At 40.6% G+C, this 24,146-nt stretch overlaps 1 protein-coding gene across 4 annotated transcripts in view; it reads left to right on the forward strand.

Annotated features, from left to right (window-relative positions):
- The window catches only part of STXBP5 (syntaxin binding protein 5), a 338,787-nt gene extending 318,058 nt beyond the window's left edge, over window positions 1-20,729 (forward strand). For all 4 annotated transcript variants that reach the window (XM_075267641.1, XM_075267643.1, XM_075267642.1 and 1 more), the window contains 7 exons: window positions 3,394-3,444; window positions 6,002-6,241; window positions 8,514-8,883; window positions 13,501-13,666; window positions 14,822-14,933; window positions 17,593-17,810; window positions 19,772-20,729. In XM_075267641.1, the coding sequence (XP_075123742.1) occupies window positions 3,394-3,444; window positions 6,002-6,241; window positions 8,514-8,883; window positions 13,501-13,666; window positions 14,822-14,933; window positions 17,593-17,810; window positions 19,772-19,813 (1,199 nt within the window). In that variant the 3' untranslated portion in view covers window positions 19,814-20,729. The remainder of the gene's footprint in view (window positions 1-3,393; window positions 3,445-6,001; window positions 6,242-8,513; window positions 8,884-13,500; window positions 13,667-14,821; window positions 14,934-17,592; window positions 17,811-19,771) is intronic.
- Window positions 20,730-24,146: the final 3,417 nt, after the last annotated feature.

The following is a 24,146-nucleotide window of genomic DNA, read 5'->3' on the forward strand; positions in this document are numbered from 1 at the left end:
ATCTAATAGCACAGAAAATGTTTGTGTTCATGAACTAACATCGAAATGACTGTCAATTTATGCAGATATATTCAATCATCTCTTGTAAAAATTAAAGTCTGTGATTAGCTGATTCGTTATTCTTAATGCAAATTCTATTGCTATGCAAGTATTATTGAGATTTTTCCTCACCGTGAAAACTTCCTGTATACCAAGGTAAAGTATATCAGTCAAATAAACATAGTATTGTAAGCCATTATCCAAAATGGAAGAATGTGTGTTCTTCTTGTGATGGGTAAGTCTTGTGACTATTAAATCTGGTAATGCTGAGCACATTGAAGCACAGGCTTGATGCTAGACATACCTGACGCATTGTTGTAGTAGTTTATTTTATGTGCTGTAATATTACATTCTGTGCAATAGCGAATAGTCAGTGAATATTGCTACAGCAAAAAAAACCTGAAAGTGTTCTATAGCTTAAAATAACTTTCTGAAGGGGTAAAAGTGGGGTTAAGTAAAGGAAAGAGGAGGACTGGAAAAAAATTCTGTAGATCCTGAATTAGATAAGTTAAGATACACTTAAGATTAAAGGGAGTCTGTCACCATAACCCAGCATATCATCCCAGCTCTCCAACTAAATCCGTTAAAGTCACCTGAATCAAATTGGGTTTCCCCCTTGTGAATTGGTGTCTTCATTGCTGAGATATTACTGTAAATATGCAAGTGAGATCTTTAGAGTAAGGAGGACATTACTGCTGTTCAAAGAGGTTAGTAGCAGGATCCTTGTTATGGTGAAAAGCTCATTTGCATATTAAGAAAAAAAGCGATTTTTTTTTTTTTGGCAACACAGGCACCCATTTAAAGGGGACAGCACCATTTGATTGAGGTGAGTCTAATCTATGTAGTTGCAGAGTTGGCAGCTGGATTCTCTTTAACGTTAGCCAGACCCTGTTATCTTCTGATGTTTACTGGGCTCTCTGAGATCTTCCCTTGACAGCAGATTTCAGGGGAAAGAACTTTTGGGAATGTGTAATTTCAACTTGCCCGATTCTTTTGTGGTCAGGGATGATAAACCTAAGGAGTCTGAAAATAACTTACTCCTGTGAAGAAAACATGCATGTGGGGGGGGGGGAGAAGGGGCTGGAGAAACGGCTGCTGGCTAATCCAGCATTTATCTGACACCTGTCAAGTTTTATAGCATTTGGGGGATAAATCACTAGAATGAGGAAAACAAAAGGAAAAAAAAGGTATGTTTACACGGCAGAAAAGGGATTCCGCGTGTGAACATACTACGCAGTTAGCCGTGACGGAATGCCGATGCAGTGCAGCAGCATATTGCTCCAGATTAGGCCTCAATCAGGAGGGAGTCTCGCGCCGCGGACGCTGTGACTGAGTCGGTTGCTGAATCTGCGGCAAGATGGGTCATCTTGCTTCTTTTTTTCCGCTACTAGCTAATGGAAAAAAAGAAGCGAGCGACTCCCGTTGAAGGCAATGGGAGTCGTTTTGTCAGTTGGATTTTGTGTCGATTCCGCGTCAAAATCCGCTGCCAAAAAACTCAGTGTGAACTAGCCCTAAAAGTGCAATGGGGTGTGCTAGAGCCTCCAAGGGTTCTGTGGCTGGGGTGCACTCCATTGCACTTGAGCTTTATTGCATATTTATAAAAACTAGTTTTTCAAGGAAATGGTGCATCTTGTAGACTTGTGTTCTGTGGCTGGTTTGATACAAAGTTTCCTTACAACATCCTCATTTATTGTGGCTTACTTGCCTGAGAAAAATTAGCTGATAATTTTCTTACTCATGGTATAGTTACTTAGAACTGATAAACACTCTGCCCTAGTATATGGTATAATGAAAACCAGTATGCCATGTAGTGCCATCTAGTGGTTTGTGCTAGCACATGTTTCACTGTATGATAAAAAGGAAGCTGCAGTGGGGAGAGGCAAAGCAACAATCTGAGCCTACAATAAGCCCAGCACCAAAGGTGCATTACTGATCATGGCCATGGGTTATTATAGGAGACCAACAAAAAGTACAGCTAAAGCTCAAGAATAGCAGGTGAAAAATATCTATAAATACTGCGTCATATTTAAGACAGAGGAATCTGCAGGAAAGTCACAAAAAAAAAAAATCTGTAATTCCCAAACGCACAAGAAATATTTCAAGAGATGGTAAATTATTTCATAAACCTGCATTAATTTATATTTAAGAAATCATTGGCAGTGTTTGTAGACGGCCCCCGTAATTATGACCGGTTATGGCACTAATCCAGACATACAGTGTAACCTGTATGTGTGTTTGTAGGTGGCTACCATTATATTAAATGATTACATGAATTTAAGTTTTGTGTAAATCAATAGTGCAAGAAAATAGTAGTATCTTATCAGAGAAAAATGCGAATCCTCACTCCTAATATCTGCTGAGTCCATCTTGGTGTCCCAAGGCAGACTCTTAGCCCATGAAGTCTATGGGAAGGGAAAAGGAAAATAGTAGGAGGGGCCAGGTAAGGGAGAGGGAAAGACACAGGATGGATAATATTGTGGATAATATTAACTTGAGTGTCATCTTAAAATTACCTTTTTGAGTTTTTATATTCATCTTTTTTAAGATTTTTTTTTCCAAGGCGTTTTTTAAAAATAAATATGTTTATATTTTCAGTAATAGACTGAGACTTGACAGACAGCATTACAGTATTAGATAATTCCTCTCTAAAGATAACCCCACATAAGAACAATCACATCCACTAGTGACAAAAGATGTCCGAATTGATTTGATCCCTCTCCCTGCACAGACCATGGCCAGAAAACTCCCATAGACGTCATTGAGTCTCTAGTCTATTGCTGCCTATGGCCGTGACTATGCAGTAAAGAATATCATTAAATACTATTAACAGAGCAAAGGAAATCCTAGGGAACATTGCTCAAATTTGTATTTTCGTTTTAACGTGGGCAACGCTTTTGATATTTTTCTGCACAATATATTGATAGGGCTGGGTTCACATCTGTGCTGGAGAATCTGCATTTTTCTATAGTTATTTTAATAAATGTGTTTCTTGAATGAATTGTATGTTGACCATTGTAAATATTCTTTCATTATATAGTTGTGGTGTGGTTAGTATATGTACAAGATTGTGTGCAAAACTTTTTGTAAGTTTGTTTGTGGTATTTCAGATACTTGTTTTACTATTTGATCATATTACTCAATGTATTTATTAGTCCTCATTTGTGAGTTCTGGGTTTGTTTCAGGATTTTGGAGTGTGTTGTACTACAATCAAAGAATTAATCTTCAATTCCCTAATGATTTCTGTCCTCATTCTTGTACGCTGTCCATCAGCCAAGTAATCCGTGCATGAACACTTATACAACCCTGTAAGAATGTACAACACTCTTTTAAGAATGTTGTTTTTTATTTTTCAGCAAAGATGTCAAGGAAGTTAAGCCTACCTACTGAATTAAAGCCTGAACTAGGTAAGATGTGGCTGAGAAAGTTCTGGTTGTTTGTCTCCTCCAGGAATAGACTCTAAGAAGCAACATAAACATGTCATATTCCAGAGCACTGAGAGAGATGTAGGTCCACTTGACAACATTTATGGAAGAAATACCACCAGGAAGTCCAAGCAAGAAGTATCGGCCAGATAATGCAAAATTATAGGGGGGGGGGGGGGGGTAAAAAAGCAAACAGATTCCATTCTCTAGTGTTTCATAGAAATTATCATAGTTTTTATTTGCTCATCCCTTTTTCGAAAGCAAGAATAGTGTCGTCTTCAGCACCATCTTCATTATAGTATTCACCATATCGGTCATGACCCTTTGGGGGGAAAAGAAAGAATACATGAATGCTGAGATTTCCTTAATCATTTTTGGTATCTCCTCTGCACAGTCTTGAGCTATAATTTTATTTTTTTCAATTTGTGGTGTAAATTATAGGAAATTTGATGCAGTGGAAGGCCAGACCCCTTACTGCTAAGCACTTCCCATTTTTAGGAATGTTGCATGGTGTAACAGGATTAGTTCAGGGATCGTCATCTCCTCAGATAGACAAGCACTTTTTGGCACAAAAATGAAAGTTCAATCCAGCCAAGTATGGTGCAACTGGCCGCAACCATTTTTATTAGGAATTTTTCAGACAAAACAGAAACAATACAAAATAAAATCCTAGCCGTCCGCCTTCTACCTTCAACAGCAGGTATCCTAGCTATGAGAGCTGGGTCTTCTGCCCAGCTCCATAAACACAAAACAAAGCAGCGTTACTCACAGGTGAATTTCCAGGAGCAGAGACAGCCATATTCCTTTGGGCTGTCTGCCCTTTTATACACATCCTTCAGGAACACAGGAATTAACCCCACACATCTCAAAACTTGGAGTGGCTGAGTGGAGTAGAGACGCACCCAATTCTGCCATCTCCAGCAGCCAGACCTTTACCAGGGTTTTGGTAAAACCCTCCAGCCAAGAACACCACTTTCCTCAGCTGCATCTAGATCGTGTATGACATTTTAGCATTTATGATGTACACTAAATAACATACTGATTTTATTTTAGGGGTTGGTATAGATGTGGTGATAACAATTGTGTGCCTTTTTTTTTCATTAACAAGGGGGGGGGGAATCCATTTTTACTCATGCAAAATTACTGCAGAAGATAAGGTGTTAAATTGCAAGTATGCTTCTTATTGATAATGGTGGCTGATAAAGAAAGGTCCATGTTACTCCCCTCCTTTGAGGTTATCTGAATTGTCAGTGACAGGAAAATTATTAAATCAGGAGTTAGAGTTGTTTAAGGTTACAGTGTCTATGAACGTGTTCTTCCTGATCCCTGCTTGTTCAGAACTGTAGGGTAGTTAAATGGGTAATCCCGTCTCAAGGATCATATGTAGACTTGTATCTTAATCTAACTGAAGCTTTTCACCCAATACATTCTTATCTATCTTGCTCCATTTGTCAGCTACAGCGAAAAATTCCTCTCCAGTTATCACAGCTGGATGCCTAGTTCTGTTGAGAGATAACACTACTGTCCAAGATTTTATCAGCAAATTGCAATTAGCAGGAGATAACCGCTCCTGAGAGCAGCCTGATCCAAGAACTCAGCCCCCTCTCCTCCAAAGAGCAGTGCGTTACATCACCCTTCCTGTAATTCTAAATAAGAGAAGATACAGGCTGGGTTCCTTGTCAAAGTTGTGTAAATAATGGGAGGAATAATTTAGCATAGCAGGCAGACATTTTTTTAAGCAATGTATTTAAAGAGGACCTTTCATCAGAGCGGGCACGGGCAGTTCTATATACTGCTGGAAAGCTGACAGTGCGCTGAATTCAGCGCACTATCGGCTTTCCCGATCTGTGCCCCGGGTAAAGCGCTATCGGTCCCGGTACCATAGCGCTTTAGTGTCAGAAGGGCGTTTCTGACACTTAGCCAGGAACGCCCTTCTGCCCAGCAGCGCCTATCGCGCTGTACAGTGTGAGCGGGGAGGAACGCCCCCTCCCTCTGCTCACACAGCTCGTCCATAGACGGGGGGGGGGGGGAGTTCCTCCCCACTCACACAGTACAGCGCGATAGGCGATGCTGGGCAGAAGGGCGTCCCTGGCTAATTGTCAGAAACGCCCTTTTGACTGTAAAGCCCTACAGTCCCGGGACCAATAGCGCTTTACCCGGGGCACAGATCAGGAAAGCCGATCGTGCGCTGAATTCAGCGCACTGTCAGCTTTCCAGCAGTATATAGAACTGCCTGTGCCCAATCTGATGAGAGGTCCTCTTTAAGAAAACTCTTTACATAAACTAGAAGTATAGATAGGATCCTTAAGATGGGAATTAATGCCATGCTGTAACTGCATGTATTATAGACATAACTGCTTTTCTTGGCATTTCTAAGTATCCAGCAAGAATCTGATGGTGGTGTATATTACCATATCACACATTTTGTATCCCAACATGATTTGTGTTCATTTTTGTTGTTTATACAACCAATTATTTGTTTGCTTTTTAAATAATGCAAGTTTACTGACATTAATTTACATATATGTTGTAATCTTAGATGTCAGAGACAACTCATTCAGTCGGTCCCGGAGTTCTAGTGTAACCAGCATAGACAAGGAGTCACGGGAAGCAATATCTGCTCTCCATTTTTGCGAGACATTCACAAGAAAACCTGACATATCAACTTCACCATGCCTATGGGTTGGGACCACTTTAGGGACTGTGTTAGTTATTGTATTAAACTTGCCGCCAGGAAGAGACCAGAGACTTCTTCAGCCTGTTATTGTATCTCCAAGTGGTAAGTACCACATCCAGTGATTGAATTCCTGAATAGTGGATGACTTTTTTGTATAACTTTGAGTTTAGATGTCGGCACTGTTGGCTTTTTCTCTATTTACAGAGCAAAGTGTAGTTATTAGAGATGAGCGAATAGTGTTCTATCGAACACATGTTCGATCGGATATCAGGGTGTTCGCCATGTTCGAATCGAATCGAACACCGCGTGGTAAAGTGCGCCAAAATTCGATTCCCCTCCCACCTTCCCTGGCGCCTTTTTTGCACCAATAACAGCGCAGGGGAGGTGGGACAGGAACTACGACACTGGGGGCATTGAAAAAAATTGGAAAAAGTCATTGGCTGCCGAAATCAGGTGACCTCCATTTTAGACGAATAGTGGATTTCAAATCCGGGTCATATGAGAATGTGAACTTTGTGACTATGAGACAGGGATAGCTGTACAGGCAGGGATAGCTAGGGATAACCTTTATTTAGGGGGGAATGTTATTAAAAATAACTTTTTGGGGCTCTATCGGGTGTGTAATTGTGATTTTTGTGAGATAAACTTTTTCCCATAGGGATGCATTGGCCAGCGCTGATTGGCCGAATTCCGTACTCTGGCCAATCAGTGCTGGCCAATGCATTCTATTAGCTTGATGAAGCAGAGTGTGCACAAGGGTTCAAGCGCACCCTCGGCTCTGATGTAGCAGAGCTGAGGCTGCACAAGGGTTCAAGCGCACCCTCGGCTCTGATGTAGGAGAGCCGAGGGTGCACTTGAACCCTTGTGCACCCTCGGCTCTGCTACATCAGAGCCGAGGGTGCGCTTGAACCCTTGTGCACACTCTGCTTCATCAAGCTAATAGAATGCATTGGCCAGCGCTGATTGGCCAATGCATTCTATTAGCCCGATGAAGTAGAGCTGAATGTGTGTGCTAAGCACACACATTCAGCTCTACTTCATCGGGCTAATAGAATGCATTGGCCAGCACTGATTGGCCAGAGTACGGAATTCGGCCAATCAGCGCTGGCTCTGCTGGAGGAGGCGGAGTCTAAGATCGCTCCACACCAGTCTCCATTCAGGTCCGACCTTAGACTCCGCCTCCTCCAGCAGAGCCAGCGCTGATTGGCCGAATTCCGTACTCTGGCCAATCAGCACTGGCTAATGCATTGTATTGGCGTGATGAAGCAGTGCTGAATGTGTGTGCTTAGCACACACATTCAACTCTACTTCATCGGGCTAATAGAATGCATTGGCCAGCGCTGATTGGCCAGAGTACGGAATTCGGCCAATCAGCGCTGGCTCTGCTGGAGGAGGCGGAGTCTAAGATCGCTCCACACCAGTCTCCATTCAGGTCCGACCTTAGACTCCGCCTCCTCCAGCAGAGCCAGCGCTGATTGGCCGAATTCCGTACTCTGGCCAATCAGCACTGGCTAATGCATTGTATTGGCGTGATGAAGCAGTGCTGAATGTGTGTGCTTAACACACACATTCAGCTCTACTTCATCGGGCTAATAGAATGCATTGGCCAATCAGCGCTGGCCAATGCATTCTATTAGCGTGAACTGAGTTTGCACAGGGGTTCTAGTGCACCCTCGGCTCTGCTACATCAGATTGCTACATCTGATGTAGCAGTGCCGAGTGTGCATCAGATGTGTAGTTGAGCAAAACTGACTCAGCACTGCTAAGTCTCTGCATTCGCATAGGAATGCATTGGCCAGCCTTCGGCCAATCAGCGCTGGCTCTGCCGGAGGAGGCGGAGTCTAAGGTCGGACCTGAATGGAGACTGGTGTGGAGCGATCTTAGACTCCGCCTCCTCCAGCAGAGCCAGCGCTGATTGGTCGAGTTCCGTACTCTGGCCAATCAGCACTGGCCAATGCATTTCTATGGGGAAAAGTTAGCTTGCGAAAATCGCAAACTGACAGGGATTTCCATGAAATAAAGTGACTTTTATGCCCCCAGACATGCTTCCCCTGCTGTCCCAGTGTCATTCCAGGGTGTTGGTATCATTTCCTGGGGTGTCATAGTGGACTTGGTGACCCTCCAGACACGAATTTGGGTTTCCCCCTTAACGAGTTTATGTTCCCCATAGACTATAATGGGGTTCGAAACCCATTCGAACACTCGAACAGTGAGCGGCTGTTCGAATCGAATTTCGAACCTCGAACATTTTAGTGTTCGCTCATCTCTAGTAGTTATCAATAAGCAGTACAAAGTGAATTAAAGTAAATGCTTTATACCACACTTACTTGCTTATGTCCAAAATAAATTGTAGGTAATGTTTTACATTCCACAGGAACAATACTGAGGCTAAAGGGTGCAATATTAAGAATGGCGTTTCTGGACTCACTAGGGGCTATAATCCCACCAGCCTATGAAGCTTGGAGGGAACCCAATGCACCTGAAGATAAAGAGGACAAGGAGCGGTTGAAAAAAAGGAGGCCCGTTTCAGTCTCACCGTCTTCGTCTCAGGAAATCAGTGAAAACCAATATGCAGTAATATGTTCAGAAAAACAGGCGAAGGTGATCTCACTGCCCTCCCAGAACTGCATTTATAAACACAACATTACAGAGACTTCTTTTGTCCTCCGTGGAGATATAGTGTCAATGAGTAATAGTACCTGCCTTGCATGTTTCTGTGCCAATGGACACATTATGACATTTAGGTAAGAAATATTTAATATTCTATCTCTTGTGCATTTGCTGTATAGTTTTCTACACCTAGATTTTTCATATGGGGAGGTGAAGAAAGGAAAGAGCATATCTGCGATAATGACTATAGGGCCTGTTCTTGTGTAATCTATGAATTTTCCAATACAGTGTATTGGTCAGACTCTCTGGGGTTTCAAACCCATAAGATGTCCAAAAAGTTTCGGATCCAAAAAAACAATTCAAATCACACCCCTCTTTCCCCTAGTTCAGGAAAAAAATAAATAATACATATTCACATTACGTATCCCTGTGTTCATAAATGCCACAACTAGAAACTTGAAAATATTTTTCCATATGGTGAACACAATAGCAGGAAACAAAAAACAAAGAGATGAATTGCCTTTTTTTTTTTGGTCGTTTTAACTTCCAAAAAAAATTTGAATAAGGCAATCAAAATGTCAGAAATCCCCAAAATTCGCCTGACAGAATATGGTTACTCCAAGCATTTATTTCTTCAGGTTTTTTTTTTTTTTTTTTTTTTTTTTAAGGTGTTATAACAAAAAAATAAATAAATAAATTGTAATTGGAATTGCCTTAATTGTAATGACCTGCAGAATACAGGTAACATTGTTTTGGCTACACAGTGAACACTGTAAAAACAAAAGCCATCAAAATCCCACTCCTTTCAGGTTTTTTTTCTTTTTACAGGTTGCCAGTACATTTTCTGAAATATTATTGTGAACTTTAAAAAAAATTACAGCTTTTTGGAAGTCCAGTAGTAAAAAAGAAAAATGGCTGGTTAAAAAAAATGATAAAAAATGTACTGTACTTTTACTTCTACCTTCTAAAGTGATTGTCCAGCTAATTTTAGAAAGATTGATAAAATTGTAAATTATGTCTTTCACAAGTCCCTGGTGCTTCTCAGTCCCCCTATGTGATCTGCTTACTGCCCCTTAGATGGTCATTATATAAGGTGGGTCACCATTCTATTGACTGATTGGCTAAGGGAGTGATCAGACTTGCACCTGGTGTCCACCCTGTGCCATTCCGCCAGGTTTCTGTCCTCAGCCCCAAAAATCTGTAGAGGGGACGACTTCCTGGCGTCAGCTTTAAGGCCTGGTTCACATCTGCGTCGGTAATCCATTCGAGGAAGTCCCCCCCCCCTTCCCCAAACGGACTACCGAACGCATTGGCAAGCGGTGTGCAATGAAAGCACACAGACCCCATAGACTATAATGGGGTCCGTGTGCCTTCCGCACAGTCTCCACACGGAACATCTGACATAAAAGTACTTCATGATCTACTTTTCAGTCCACGTGACTTGTGCAGGAAAGCACACGGACCCCATTGTAGTCTATGCGGTCTATGTGCTTTCACTGAACACCGCTTGCCAATGCATTTGGTATTCCGTTCGGGGGAGTCTGCATGGGTTACCGATGCAGATGTGATCCAGGCCGAAAACCATACATTTGAATGGGTTCTTAACCCCTTCCCGAGATCCGCCATAATAGTACGGCGCATGTTGGGTGTGTAACTTTGGCGACCGCCATAGCCGCCGGGTGTCTACTGCTTTAAGCAGCGGTTTAAGCTTTAACCGGCGCCATTTTCCCGGTGGCGCATGGGCACTGCCATTTTGCCGGTGATCGCATGCTCCAGGGCCGACGTCACGTTGGCATGACAGCCGGGAGCCTTTACAAGGCTCCCAGGCTTGTCTGCAAGCTCTTTCTTTTTCAGGCTGGTCTATGCAGCCTGCAAAAGAAAGGATGATTTTTTGCAATGCATTAGCGTTGTAATGCATTGCATTAGTGATCAGACTCCCTGGGTTTCAACACCCATAGGGGGGTCTAATAAATACAAAAAAAATTTAAAAAAAAAAGTAAAAAAAAAAATATAAAAAAATATAAACGTATTAAAAATTCAAATCACCCCCCTTTCCCTAGAACACATATAAAAGTAGTTAAAAACTGTGAAACACATACATGTTAGGTCTCCCTGTGTCCGAAATCGCCCGCTCTACAAATCTATAAAAATATTTTTCCTGTTCGGTAAACGCCGTAGCGGGAAAAATAGTCAAAAGTGCCAAACCGCCGTTTTTTCACTGTTTTGATTCTGATAAAAATATGAATAAAAAGTGATCAAAGCAAAAGCATTTCCCGAAAATGGTAGAATTAAAAAGTACACCCGACCCTGCAAAAAGACGCCCTATGTATCCCAGTACACTGATGTATAAAAAAGTTACGGCTGTCGGAATATGGCGACTTTTAGAAAAAAAAAAATTTTAACACAGTTTTGAATTTTTTTTAAGGGGTCAAAATGTAAATGAAACCATATAAATTTAGTATCTCTGGAACCGTACCGAAACACAGAATACAGGGGACATGTCATTTTGGCTGCACAGTGAACGCCGTAAAACCAAAGCCCGTAAGAGTCGCAGAAATGCATTTTTTTCTTCAAATCCACCCCATTCTGATTTTTTTTCCTGCTTCCCAGTACATTCTACAGAATAATTAATGGTGGCATCATGAAGAAAAATTTGTCCCGCAAAAATTAAGACCTCATATGGGTCTGGGAGCAGAGAAATAAAAAAGTTATGGGGTTTAGAAGGAGGGGAGTCAAAAACGAAAAATCAAAAAATGCCATCGGCGGGAAAGGGTTAAAGGGGACAACCGATGCCTGCCGCGGGAAAACATTTTTTTCAGCCAGACTCAAACTTGGATATGAGGGACTTTGTGTCTGGCCGAAAAAAAACAGTTTCTCCACGGGGAAGCCGCAAATGAATTGGTTTTAAAGCTGACCACCGGGAAGCCGTCCCCTCTCCAGTTTCTCAGGGCTGAGGACAGAAAGTCGGCAGAATGGCACAGGGTGGACACCGGGTGCAAGCGTGAACACTCCCTTAGTAGCAATATCCTGCATGTTGAGGGAAAGCTGGAAAAAGGTTTCATAAATTTCATATACCATCATTTTAGTCTCCTACAGGTATGCATCCACATACTTTTGTCCCTTTTCAATTTGGTGAGAAAGAAGAAAAGTTATAAAAAAGTGGCACAATTATGTCCTGCATACCATATGTTGTGCAGGATATAGTATCATTTATGCAAGACTGGTACAAGACTACAGCAAATATTTTAGGTGGAAAAACAAGGCAGTTACTTTAACCCTTAAGTACGATCATGGTGTATATCATACACCACTATCATACACATATCATGATGATAGACACCATGATAGTACTTAAGGGTTAAAGACTCTTAAAATGTATTTAGAATACATGGTATGGATTGTGTATGCACGTGAGAAAGGAGTTTTTGAAAGTTTTTTTGTGTGTTTTGAATAGCTATAGTTTAAAGTCTTCAAGTGAAATTTTTTATTTGTTATGGACTTGGTCATCATGCACACAGTAGGTAGCATTCCCTGTTTACAATGGAGATTGATGAGAGCAATGACATCACATAACAGTGATCAAGGTAGCATTAAAAAAAAGCTGTAAAAAGTTCATTATTTTGCCCTCCAGTTGGTGGATATGCACACAATGTATGGGCTATGCTAACAATTAGTAACCTTTGTCTCTCTTGCTGCTATGAAACGACTCTTCCCAACATGCACACTAGCTTGGCTATTTATAAAATTCCCATAGAAATGCCGAAAGTTACTGATCCTGGAGTTATACAAATACCACAATGTGGTTTACACTTTAGTTTCAGACCTCATCCCTTGAAGAACGAGCTGCTGTGCTCCTAATCAGCACAGTGTCACAGCGCTGTGTAGCATGTGCTAGATAATCCATAATCACAGATTAGGGTAATAAATGGGCGTGTGCTAGAGAATCCATAATCACCCATTAGGATAATAAATGGGTGTGTGCTAGATAATCCATAATCACCCATTAGGATAATAAATGGGTGTGTGCTAGATAATCCATAATCACAGATTAGGGTAATGGGCATGTAGCTAGATAATCCATAATCACCTATTAGGATAATAAATGGGTGTGTGCTAGATAATCCATAATCACCCATTAGGATAATAAATGGGTGTGTGCTAGATAATCCATAATCACAGATTAGGGTAATGGGCATGTAGCTAGATAATCCATAATCACATATTAGGATAATAAATGGGTGTGTGCTAGATAATCCATAATCACAGATTAGGGTAATAAAAGGCATGTGCTAGATAATCCCTAATCACCCATTAGGATAATAAATGGGTGTGTGCTAGATAATCCATAATCACAGATTAGGGTAATAAATGGGCATGTGCTAGATAATCCATAATCACAGATTAGGGTAATGGGCATGTAGCTAGTTAATCCATAATCACTAGAGATGAGCGAACACTATTCGGAACAGCCGTTTCGAATAGCACGCTCCCATAGAAATGAATGGACGTAGCCGGCCGCTTCCATTCATTTCTATGGGAGCGTGCTATTCAGAATGGCTGTTCCGAATAGTGTTCGCTCATCTCTAGTGATTATGGATTATCTAGCTACATGTGTTCGCTCATCTCTAATAATCTCCCATTAGGATAATAAATGGGCATGTGCTGGCTTCCTTCCTGTTTGTGTAAATAAAATCTGAAACTTAACGTGATATAAAGATGAAAATAATTTTCTACTCTGTTTTCTTCTCAAGTTTGCCAAGTTTAAGGCCGCTGTTGGATGTAAATTATTTGCCGCTAACCAACATGCGGATAGCCCGAACATTCTGCTTCACAAACAATGGGCAGGCTTTGTATCTCGTGTCCCCTACAGAAATACAGAGAATTACCTACAGTCAAGAAACTTGCGAGAACCTACAGGTAACACAACTGGTTGGTTAATTCTACAATTCCAGAGTGGAATTTTGATCATATAGTACTGTGTTCACACGGAGGAATTTGCAATTGATTTGGGGGCAAATTTCGCACCCTAATCCAGGGCAGATTCCTCCCAGAATCACCTCCCATTGTTTTCAATGGGAGGCAGAGATCACAGCAGGACACAGAAAAAAAGAAGCATCCTGCTTGATCTTGCTGCAGAGTCTATGTTTCGAGACTCCCTGCTGATTAGGCCTATTCATCTGGGCCAAATCAGCAGCAGGATGCCTTGACGGAATGCCGATGCACTTCATCAACTTCCATTACGGCTAGACCGCGGCAAAAGTGCCGGCGGCAGAAAATGAAGAGGAATTCTTCTTCACTTTCCTCCGTGTGAACATACCCTAAGGCTGCGGAAACACAATGGCAAATACTGCAGCATTTTACATTACCTGCAAAGTGGATGGAATTCACCCGGAGGCTGCTAGAGCAGATGATCTGTGCATGGGCCCCTTTGTAGGACCCTGACAGATTCTGCGAATAAATCATCAGTATGAAAATTTGATTTGGGGCCAGAAAACTGCTGTAGTGCACATTTGGAAGGTCATCTCGAAAGGTTTCACTGTATATTATTAAAGGACATCATTCTGTTTTTGTAACGCGTGTTTTGGAATTTGGGTAAGACAAAGAGGATTCCTTGTCAGCCCTACATGACATGTTTGTGAAATGCAGACTGGTTGCTGTATCAGGTGGGGGGGGGCTAGGAATCCCCAGGTCTTCCATCCTAGATGCAAATATAATACTTTGTAATACATCTTATCAGAGATAATACATCACTTATCAGAAGGTGCATATTCCCCAATTTATCAGTTTCTCCCTTCCTCGAACTTGCATTTGAATGTTTGTCTTGTTTCTTATTTTGAATTTAGCCGAATATGCACATAATATAATATTTTAGTGCTGCCTTTATGTATATACCTTACTGTAATTACTCATTTACTGTATTGTATTTGTAATGCAAGTGAGTTTTATACACTCTAAAAAAAAAAAAAGTTTTTAATGTAGGAATATGATTTCAACCAATATGTGCAAATCTCCCAAGAAAATTAATTTGCAATTTATTCATATTTTCAATATGATTTATTCACAATGATATAGGAAATGCTAGGAGAGATGTTCACTCCAGTTGAAACGCCTGAAGCCCCTAATAGAGGTTTCTTCAAAGGCTTATTTGGAGGAGGAGCACAGTCGCTGGACAGAGAAGACCTCTGTAAGTTTTACATTTCACAATAAGCCATTGATATGTATATAATAGTCCACATCTTACATTGGAGGGATGTTAATAGTCATACACTAGTCATCTACAGTATAACAGTTCTGCTCTTCTCCTGCTAAGGTTTAGAGCAGAGTCCCTAACAGTTTAGAGCAAGTGGCATTGAAGCATTTGGGAAAATGGCTCTAGCTCAAGATATTTATTTGAAGCAAAAAATATTGATTTTAAAATAAAGACCACTGGTTGAAATGGGAACTGCATATACACACACTGACCACAGCACCTATGTAGGCTTTTTTTTCTTAAAAAAAAAAGAAAAACCACATTTGGTATGCCCACACCTGTAAAAACCCATAAAACGGAATTAATACATTATCCTACAAGGTGTATGCCATAAACCTTAACTATAACCCTTGCAAGGAGAAGCTCTTATTATTCCTGACTCTAACATGACTGCAGTATGAGTTATGTAAATAGTCAGATTAGTACTGATTAATAATCTAGGGATTAAAATTTGAATGCTATGAAAATGATGTTTTCTGATCCACACCTCTAAAAAAAAAAAAAAAAAAAAAAAAAAAAGTACTGTATAGACTCGAGTATAAGCCGAGTTTTTCAGCACAGTTTTTGTGCTGAAAAAGTCCGCCTCGGTTTATACTCAAGTCATTACGGTAATTCAGCGATATTTATAGTTACGGACCTGGCATACAGACACGGGTGGGTGCCGGGCCGCAGCATCGCCACGCTCATTTCAAACTGCAGAAGTACTTACGGTAACGTAACCTCAGGCCCACATCCAGCGTGTATCTGCGTTCCAGGCCAGTTTGAAATGAGCAGCATCGCCACGCTCCTGCGGCCCGGCACCCACCCCGGTGTCTGTATGCCGGATCCAGATGCCAGGACTGTGACGATAATGGCGCCGCTCTGCTCTAGAGCGGTTGCCATACCAACCGGCACCTCCGCTGTAACTTTTACAGTGGTAATGCCGGAGCTCCCTGAAGTCAGAGATTGCAGGCACGAGTTCTAACATCTCCGCTGTAAGTGTTACAGCAGAGATGCTCTACGATGATGTCCCAGTCCAAGGGGAACCAGCAGGCGCCGCCATGCTGCTGGAGGGAGGAGGGAGCGGGCACGACGGCTCTCTCAAGGGCGATCCTGAAGATAGGAACTGTGGCTGGCCGCCGGCAGAAGCGCTTCTGCTGGGGTTTTCCCTCCGCGCTCCTGCCGGCGGTTGGCTGCAGTTCCCCTTCAGGTTACGCCGGCTGAGGTTCTCCTTCAGGTCCGACGGGGATTCCCCCCAGCGCTCCTGCCGGGGATTCCCCTCAGCACCTCTGTAAAGGCTCCCTGGCCAGCAGAGCATCTCTTTTGCAGGCTGCTCTATGCAGCCTGCAAAAGAAATGACAATTTTTGCAATGTATTGCAATTCATTAGCATTGCATTAGTGATCAGACCCCCCAGGGTTCAAGACCCCTAGGGGGGTCTAATAAATGCAAGTATTAAAAAATTCAATTCCTCCCCCTTTCCCTAGAACACACGTAAAACTAATACTGTGAAACACATACATGTTACATATTCCTGTGTCCGAAAACGCCCGCTCTACAAATCTATAAATATATTTTTCCTGTACGGTAAATGCTGTAGCCCCTTCCCTGAGATTGAGTTCATCCCCCCCACTTGGAATTCAGCCTGAATACATATAGTCAAGCTAAATATAAGGTATCTGCAGTGCTCCTATTCCGTCGGGAAAGGGTTAATAGGAGCACTGCAGATACCCTATATGCAGCCAGGCTGAATTCCAAGTGGGGGAAAAAATGCATTGCATTTCCCCCCTAGGCTAATACTCGAGTCAATAAGTTTTCACAGTTTTGGGGGGTAAAATTAGGGGTCTTTGCTTATATTCGGGTCGGCTTATACTAGAGTATACACTGTCATAAAAATTAAGACATCATGTAAAAACGAGCATTCCTCATGCAGCCACATCAATGGCTCTTAAAATATGGCAACACACGAATAAATTCAACGTACGCTGACTGCTTATTGACAAACTGCAACAGAATTCAGTGACCGATAACCCACGGAGCCCTTAATACCTCTGGCCACTTTCAAACTATAAACACACTTTCCTCAACTATAAGTCTACAAAAAGCAATTGCATATCTGCATCTTGTCCTCTTCTTCATAGACTACTATAACATCCTTTCTTCTCGCCTCCCAGCAAATGTTCTTTCTCCAGTCCACAATCGGCTCTGCTACCAGGATAAGTCCCCTCTCGGCCAATCCCTTCTACTCTTCACACAACAGTCTCCAGAATTTGCCCTGTGAATCCCCCATACACTGGAACTTACTAGCCCAGTAAATCAGACTGCCCCCCTCAATCATCTTCTCAAAGAGCAACTTGAAAAGCCACAAACCGTGCATACCCTTTATTCTCCATGTTTCTATGTGAATTCTGAAAGCTGGAAATTGTGCAAATTTACTTTGTCGTGTTAAAGCTGTTTTGTTTTGGTTTTTGTAAAATCATTCTTATATTTTTGATCAATTAGTTTTTTTTGTCAGAATATAAACTTTACACTACAGGAAAGATTATAAAAATGACATTTTACTTAGAATGTTAGACGGTGACAGTGGCAAATTAATTGTGTATTTATTGTTTTAGTTGGAGAAACATCGGGGAGACCACGTCCAACTGTTGTTACGCACATTCCTGGACCAGGGGGCATGGAAGGAGTGAAAGGAGCTGCAACGGGTGTTGGTGCTGAACTAACACGAGCCAGATGGGCTCTGGATGAGAGGGGGCAGAAATTAGGAGAGTTAGAAGATAGGACAGCTGCCATGCTTGCTAGTGCGGACACATTCTCAAAACATGCTCATGAGGTATTATATAACAATTGTGTCATTTTGCCTGAATTCAAGACAACTTTTTAAAGGGTACTTAAATTTTCAGCTCACTTGGTAGTCTGTTCTCTGGCTGTGAAAGGCGTCTTACATGATTTCTTATCAGTTTTTCTGCTATTAATAGCCCCTTTATAGCTGCTGTATACCTTGCATTTCTGTCTGACAGAGCATTCTACCCTCCTTGTCTATCCATTATATCTATTACTGATAGTAACTGGTTTCTTTTCATGTAATTTTGCCTGGAGTAAAAGAGCAAACAACTGAGAAAAGCCCATGTGACTATAATATATGAGATTCATGGACACTGCAAATACAGGGTATGATGAAGATCCCTGACACAAAAAAGAGAGATCTGAGCCACATTAAGCTGCCTATGACTAATATCCTATCAGTAATAGAAAAAGCATCTATTCAGAAAAAAAAATACTCTTTCACCTGTGCAGTATAGAACTTGAGAAAGCTTTGTGGAATCTTCCCATCTCCCTTCACTGTGTAATGAAAGCCCAGCCCCTTCCTCCTGCACGCACTGTCAATCCATCTTGCTTTTTTAATAATATCTATAGACAGATATTCCCTAGCAACAGGGTGAACAGAAAATAGGCTAGAACGGGGACACCTAGTGGCAACAACTTTAGAGAGGATTTTCAGACAGAAAATGGCAACATTTTTAATTAAAATGCATTACAATTTGGTCCAGAATAACGTGCACTATAAAATGAGAAAAGTTAGTGACTATTTGTTTCTTTCCATATCTGGACCTGGAATATCAGATATGTATGGACATGGAAAAATAATATTCAAAAATATCATGTTGAATACCGTTACTATTCATGAGAAAGTCACCAGTGGATCTAAGGTCCTCTCCGCCTCATCTCATTGTTAATATCTTTTAGATAAGAATTACAACTTGAAGGGGCTGTCGGCATAAAAATCATACTCAGAAATGTAATGGTTTAAAGAGGGAGTCTGTTAGCAGTAATTTGGTTGGTTATAAACCTACCTAACAGTAGCTTGTAAAGTTAGTTCTAGAGTTTCCAAAAATGTCTCTGTTACTCAGCTTTGGAGTCCCATTTTCATGTAAACAACATTTTATTCTTTTGCAAATGAAGGGAAAGTACTTTGGGGGGTGTGCCTTTGTTTACCTGGGCTTTGGTCTCCGCTCTAGATTCCTGGGAAAAGCCCCCCCTTCCCCAATCGGCATATCAATAAAATGGAGATTTGATATTTACATGAAAATAAGCTCCATCTGCATAACTGAGGTATAATTAGACACTATAGAATCTCCTCTACAAGGTACTGTCATTAGGTTTATAACCGATTGGCGCTAGGTTCACACTAGTGTTTGGGTTTCTGTTTGGGGGCAGGGGGGTCTGCTTGGGATCCCCTATCAGAAATCCAATCTGCTTTAAAAAGCAGTTACCGTTGGAAACTCGCGGACCCTATAGACTATAATAGAGTCAGCGGGGTTTCTGTCCGAATGGAAAAATGCGGATTGAGAAGTCCGCTAGGCATCAGTGTGAACCTAGCTTTACTGCTGATAGACTCTCTTTAACCCTTTCCTGACATCACATGTACGGTTATGGCAGATTCAGGTCTTTTAATATGGTATAGTATTATAATACGGATTACCATTATGAAGTACAGTTTGTCCCTCAAAAAGTAAGCCTTCGTATGGCTATATGAACGGAACAAAAAAAGTTATGGCTTTTGGAAGATGAGTATAAAAACAAAAATTGAAAAATGGTTTCCATCGTGGTCCACAGAACTGTGGAGTGGGGCCTTCACCTTGTGGGCACAGGTAAGCTCTGAAGAGATTTTGTCAACTCCTTACAGCATTTTTGCAGTTTCTTTTGGCAACAACAGTTTTGCCTTTGACAGTAAGTGTGAGAATCTTATCATGTCGTAATAATACAAATACTGTTATTGTTTTTCTTTTGCAGATGATGTTAAAATACAAAGAAAAGAAGTGGTATCAGTTCTGATGATCCAGACCCAAAAAACATCTTAACTTTGCTGGGAAGGAAGATTTTAAACACAACATGCATCCATTTTCTCGCCATTTCTTTCTGCAGGACAGTTGAGAACAAGGGTTGAACATTCATATTTGGTTACTGTTTCCTAGCACAAATCATATACTGTCTTACCTCAGTGTCTTGGTTTTAACTGAGGAGCATTACATCCAAGAAAATAGAAACAAACTCAGTATTTGTCTCTAAGCTGTAGTTTGGTGACGAGATGCAAGAGATAAGGAAGCAACGAGATGGTGAGAAGGCACAAGAATGAGCAGTGGGAAATGTTTTGGGTTTTTTTTCATTACTTTAATATTTTTGTGATTTACAATTTTTTTTTTTTTTTTTATGTCTTTGACGGGTGTTTCACTTCTCTGAAACGAAGAGAAGTTAAGTTATGTCTGGACAATTAGCTGTAACCTTTATTGCTTCACCACAAATATCACAGGCTCTTACAGGGGATGGGACATGAAACAGTTCCAAGACTTGGCTAACTGCACAAGTGAGGTGATCACAAAGCATTCATCTTTAGACAGCTCAAAGATCTCCCTTGGGAAGATTTCATTGTTCATCCATTGCGTATTTTCCATTCATATCAAGCTCGACATAGGATTGGTAAACTCTTCATACAGATCTTTTCAGATGTTCTATCTGATGAGGTTTTTTTTTTTCTTCTGTGTTTGACTGCAATTTGTTTGCCTAGCAAAATTGGGGACTTCCTAAGTCACTTGATGATCCATTACTCACCCAAGAATTTCTCTGGTTCTCCTACCAAATACTTCTGCTGTTTCTCAGTTCATTGGGAGTGGGTGTACTGCACCAAGACTAGATTGTGGAGATATGTCCAGTTTACTGTTTGTTAAATAATAACTTTCATTTGGAAAAACTTTATTTCTGGACCAGTTTTGTACACGTCCTCATTTTAGGAGATTTTAGGAATATAGCAAAATGAGTTAAAGCATTACAAAGCCTTGGTCGAAAATGACTAACATACATTCTTTACCAAGCAAAAAAAAAACGTATCGGCGGATTGTTAAGTTCTTCAAAATAATCCCAAATTAGTTATCTGACCTGTACCAAAGTCCCACAAAAGTCTATGACTCCCTTGCTGAAGAATAGTACGCTGAGAAATGCACCATACACTATTAAAATAAGCAGAGGGAAGGGTTACTATATATTTGGACTATATATTTTGGACTGTTCATGAAAGACTCACATTTCAAGATTTTCCCCTTCATACAATAGGCATTGTCTGTCATCTTTTAGTAATATGCGTATGTGGTCCAGTGTTGAGGGATGACATTGTCTGCATATTAGCAGCTACTTGAAAAAAGGGCATCTAACATACATTGTGCAGTAAGGGGGTAGTGTTGGGGTATTTCTAACATAACAGGAGCCACATGGCTGTTAAGATGTCTTATTTTATCCTTCCCCAACTATTGACCTTACCCATTGGCTGAGGAACACCATTCATTTATTACTAGTTCATTTCTTTTAAGTGCCTATAATAGTAACTAGGAAATGAGGAGACATTTCTGTTACAGCAGCATTGTACATTTGTAGTTGCATGTTCAATTCCAGTATTATCACGTTTTGGCGCATGCAGTTCTAAAGATATATTTTTCTATTTATTTTAACCTTTCAAGTGGTGGTTGACCACAAATGTCTCTGGCAGGACGCAGTCATGTACTGACTTATGTCTCATGATTGTGATGTCATTTCTGTACTTTCAATATAATAAGTAAACACTCCAATGCCATTGATAAGGAAGCACTGCAGATAGGCACTGAGATCATTTTATAAGAAACCGAACACACAGACATTCGAGAATGGTCACGAGAGCAGTGCAATATATATTGTAGGAAAATAGAGGACAAGTGATGAACTTAGTATTATTTATCAGATGTGTTATTATAAATTGAAGGTGTTTTTCTTGTAATTATACAGAGTTTATGCATTTGTGTATATTTTTTTTCTTTGAGACTCTAGACAAATATTTTGTTACCAAGCACACTTCCAAAATCCCATTACACTATGTTCACATCTGCGCCGAGCAGAAAAACAGACTGCGAATGTGGCAGACACAAGCAGAGCCCATGGGACCCCTTGACTATTATGGGGGCCAGTTTTTGTTGTTGTTTTTTTATGAAGTCGCCAGACAAAATAAAAAGTCAGGCTTACAGCACTTTTTCGTCCAGTGGTTTCTAACCGACACTGCGACGGAGACTCCGCGCAGATGTGAATGTAGACTCGGCTATCAAACTTGAATATAGTATTTATTGACAAAATATGCACAAATTGGACTCCTGGAAATATTATTTTCAGGTTATTATTAAAGGCTTAGCTCCCTTCACATATGGAAACTTGTTCTTGTAAGCAGATGACGACACTTGTTGCTTGAATTCCAATAAGAATCCTATTTATTGCTGGCCTTTAGAACTACGTAGAGATAATGTACCATTCATTTTGTCCACTGAAAATATGCTCCCATCCAATTTTCAAGGCGTTGTCTAAGATTTGTTCTAGTCCAATTCGTTTATACCTTAGTCTGTCATTTGCACATACAAAAATAAATAAAAAATTACTGTTGGTTGAGAATATGTTAAGGCATTTGCACACTTGTGTATTTTGAGGAGTATTTTGCATCAGTTGGTTCAATACGAAATGGGTGATCTATATATTAAATTATTCGGTCTCTGTAGGATCCACCTTTGGTTTTTGCTTAGAAATACTGATGCAAAATACTGACCATGACCGATGTAGACTTACATTACTATACTGTTACTTAGTATAGTGATCTGTTTTCAGTCCTAGGCTAAAAAGAAAAAAAATATTATTAAATCAAATATATGCTTCAAAAATGACTTAAGTAGCTTTTTATATACCTAACATGAACATTACATTACTTTGTATATGGTTGTAGTCATTTTATTACAAGTAGGATCCCTGTCTCTTGGCAGACTTGACTCTGAACATTACATACATTAGCAGCTAGTATTATGAGGACGTGACCTCCTCCATTTTACAAGGAGCCAGTAAATTTACTGACTACTGTTGTGTGAATATGCAAAGTGCCTGAAATACAATATATCACTTTCTAAGTGACATAATAGACCCCTTTGTAAACAATGGCTTAATCCCTAGAATGGCTGCTGCTACTGTGTCCAAATCACTGATGCAATTTCACAGATTATAGTACAAGGTTTTCACTTAGTGTTATCAATATGCATACAGCAATGGTGTATCATGACTGACATCTGGGGAAAATGGAAAGGAGTGTAGAATTTTAAAACTTAAATGTCATATCACAAAATGCTGATTTTACATTTCATTACAGTACACCCCCAGTTTCAGAAGAAAAGGGACTATAGTGCAGGGCATGGCCCCATAGTCCTTTTTGTATGTCGTTGTATAAGGCATTACTGCCATCAGGCTGTGGCACGAACCGGCACTGCCGTCTGTACTGGCAGGTGTCTTGCTGTGGTTGTTAGAGAAACCTCTACAGTGCAGGAACCATAGAGATCCCATAATGCCAAGTCCTGCACTAAATAACAGATAATGACTATATAGAGGCAGTGGTGACACAGAGCTGTTGTATAATGTGCCAATAAAAGATAATTTTTACATATAGTGCATTGTGCTGCAGGTCAAATTTGCAGTATGTAAGATTTATAGCATAATGGCAGAATGCCTGACTCCATATTTAAAAGGATTTACGTGTTTTCCCCTTTTGATATATTTCTCTGTGTACACAGCGTCCTTAGGGGGTATAGCAGGAAAAGTGTGGCTTCGAACAGTTAAATATTTGGATATATCCTGCACTGTAATATTTTTGTTCTTCTGAAACCAGAGGTACGCTTTAAGTGACCACAGTGAATTCTTTAGGTTCTATTTCCAGATAAAACACTTTTTCATAATTTAAGAGCAGCATGTAAAATATAGCAACTTTATATAGCTTAGTCATTCTCCAGTGCTATCCAAACATTCCTTGGTTCATACAATTACAAACAATATGTGAATATTCCTAAAAGTCTTTCCACTGGCCAGTTATCACTGTAACTTGTTTCTAAGTGATCGAAAAAGTCCTTTATGTTCTATGTTCAGGGGATATTGCTGCGTAGAACAAAGTTCTGCTGATGGAAATGTTCATCAGATTCTTATTGCCTTGGCCACGCAGACGCCCCTCTGTAAGGTTCAGCTGTTACCTGATGATCTTTTATTTTTTTTATTTATTTTTTTTCTGTCTAGTGATTCTCATTCTGCCCTTGAGGTACTGGATATCGGCTCACAATGCAGGGGCTTCCTG

Source organism: Leptodactylus fuscus, chromosome 3 (assembly GCF_031893055.1).
Source record: "Leptodactylus fuscus isolate aLepFus1 chromosome 3, aLepFus1.hap2, whole genome shotgun sequence".
NCBI classification, from domain to species: domain Eukaryota; kingdom Metazoa; phylum Chordata; class Amphibia; order Anura; family Leptodactylidae; genus Leptodactylus; species Leptodactylus fuscus.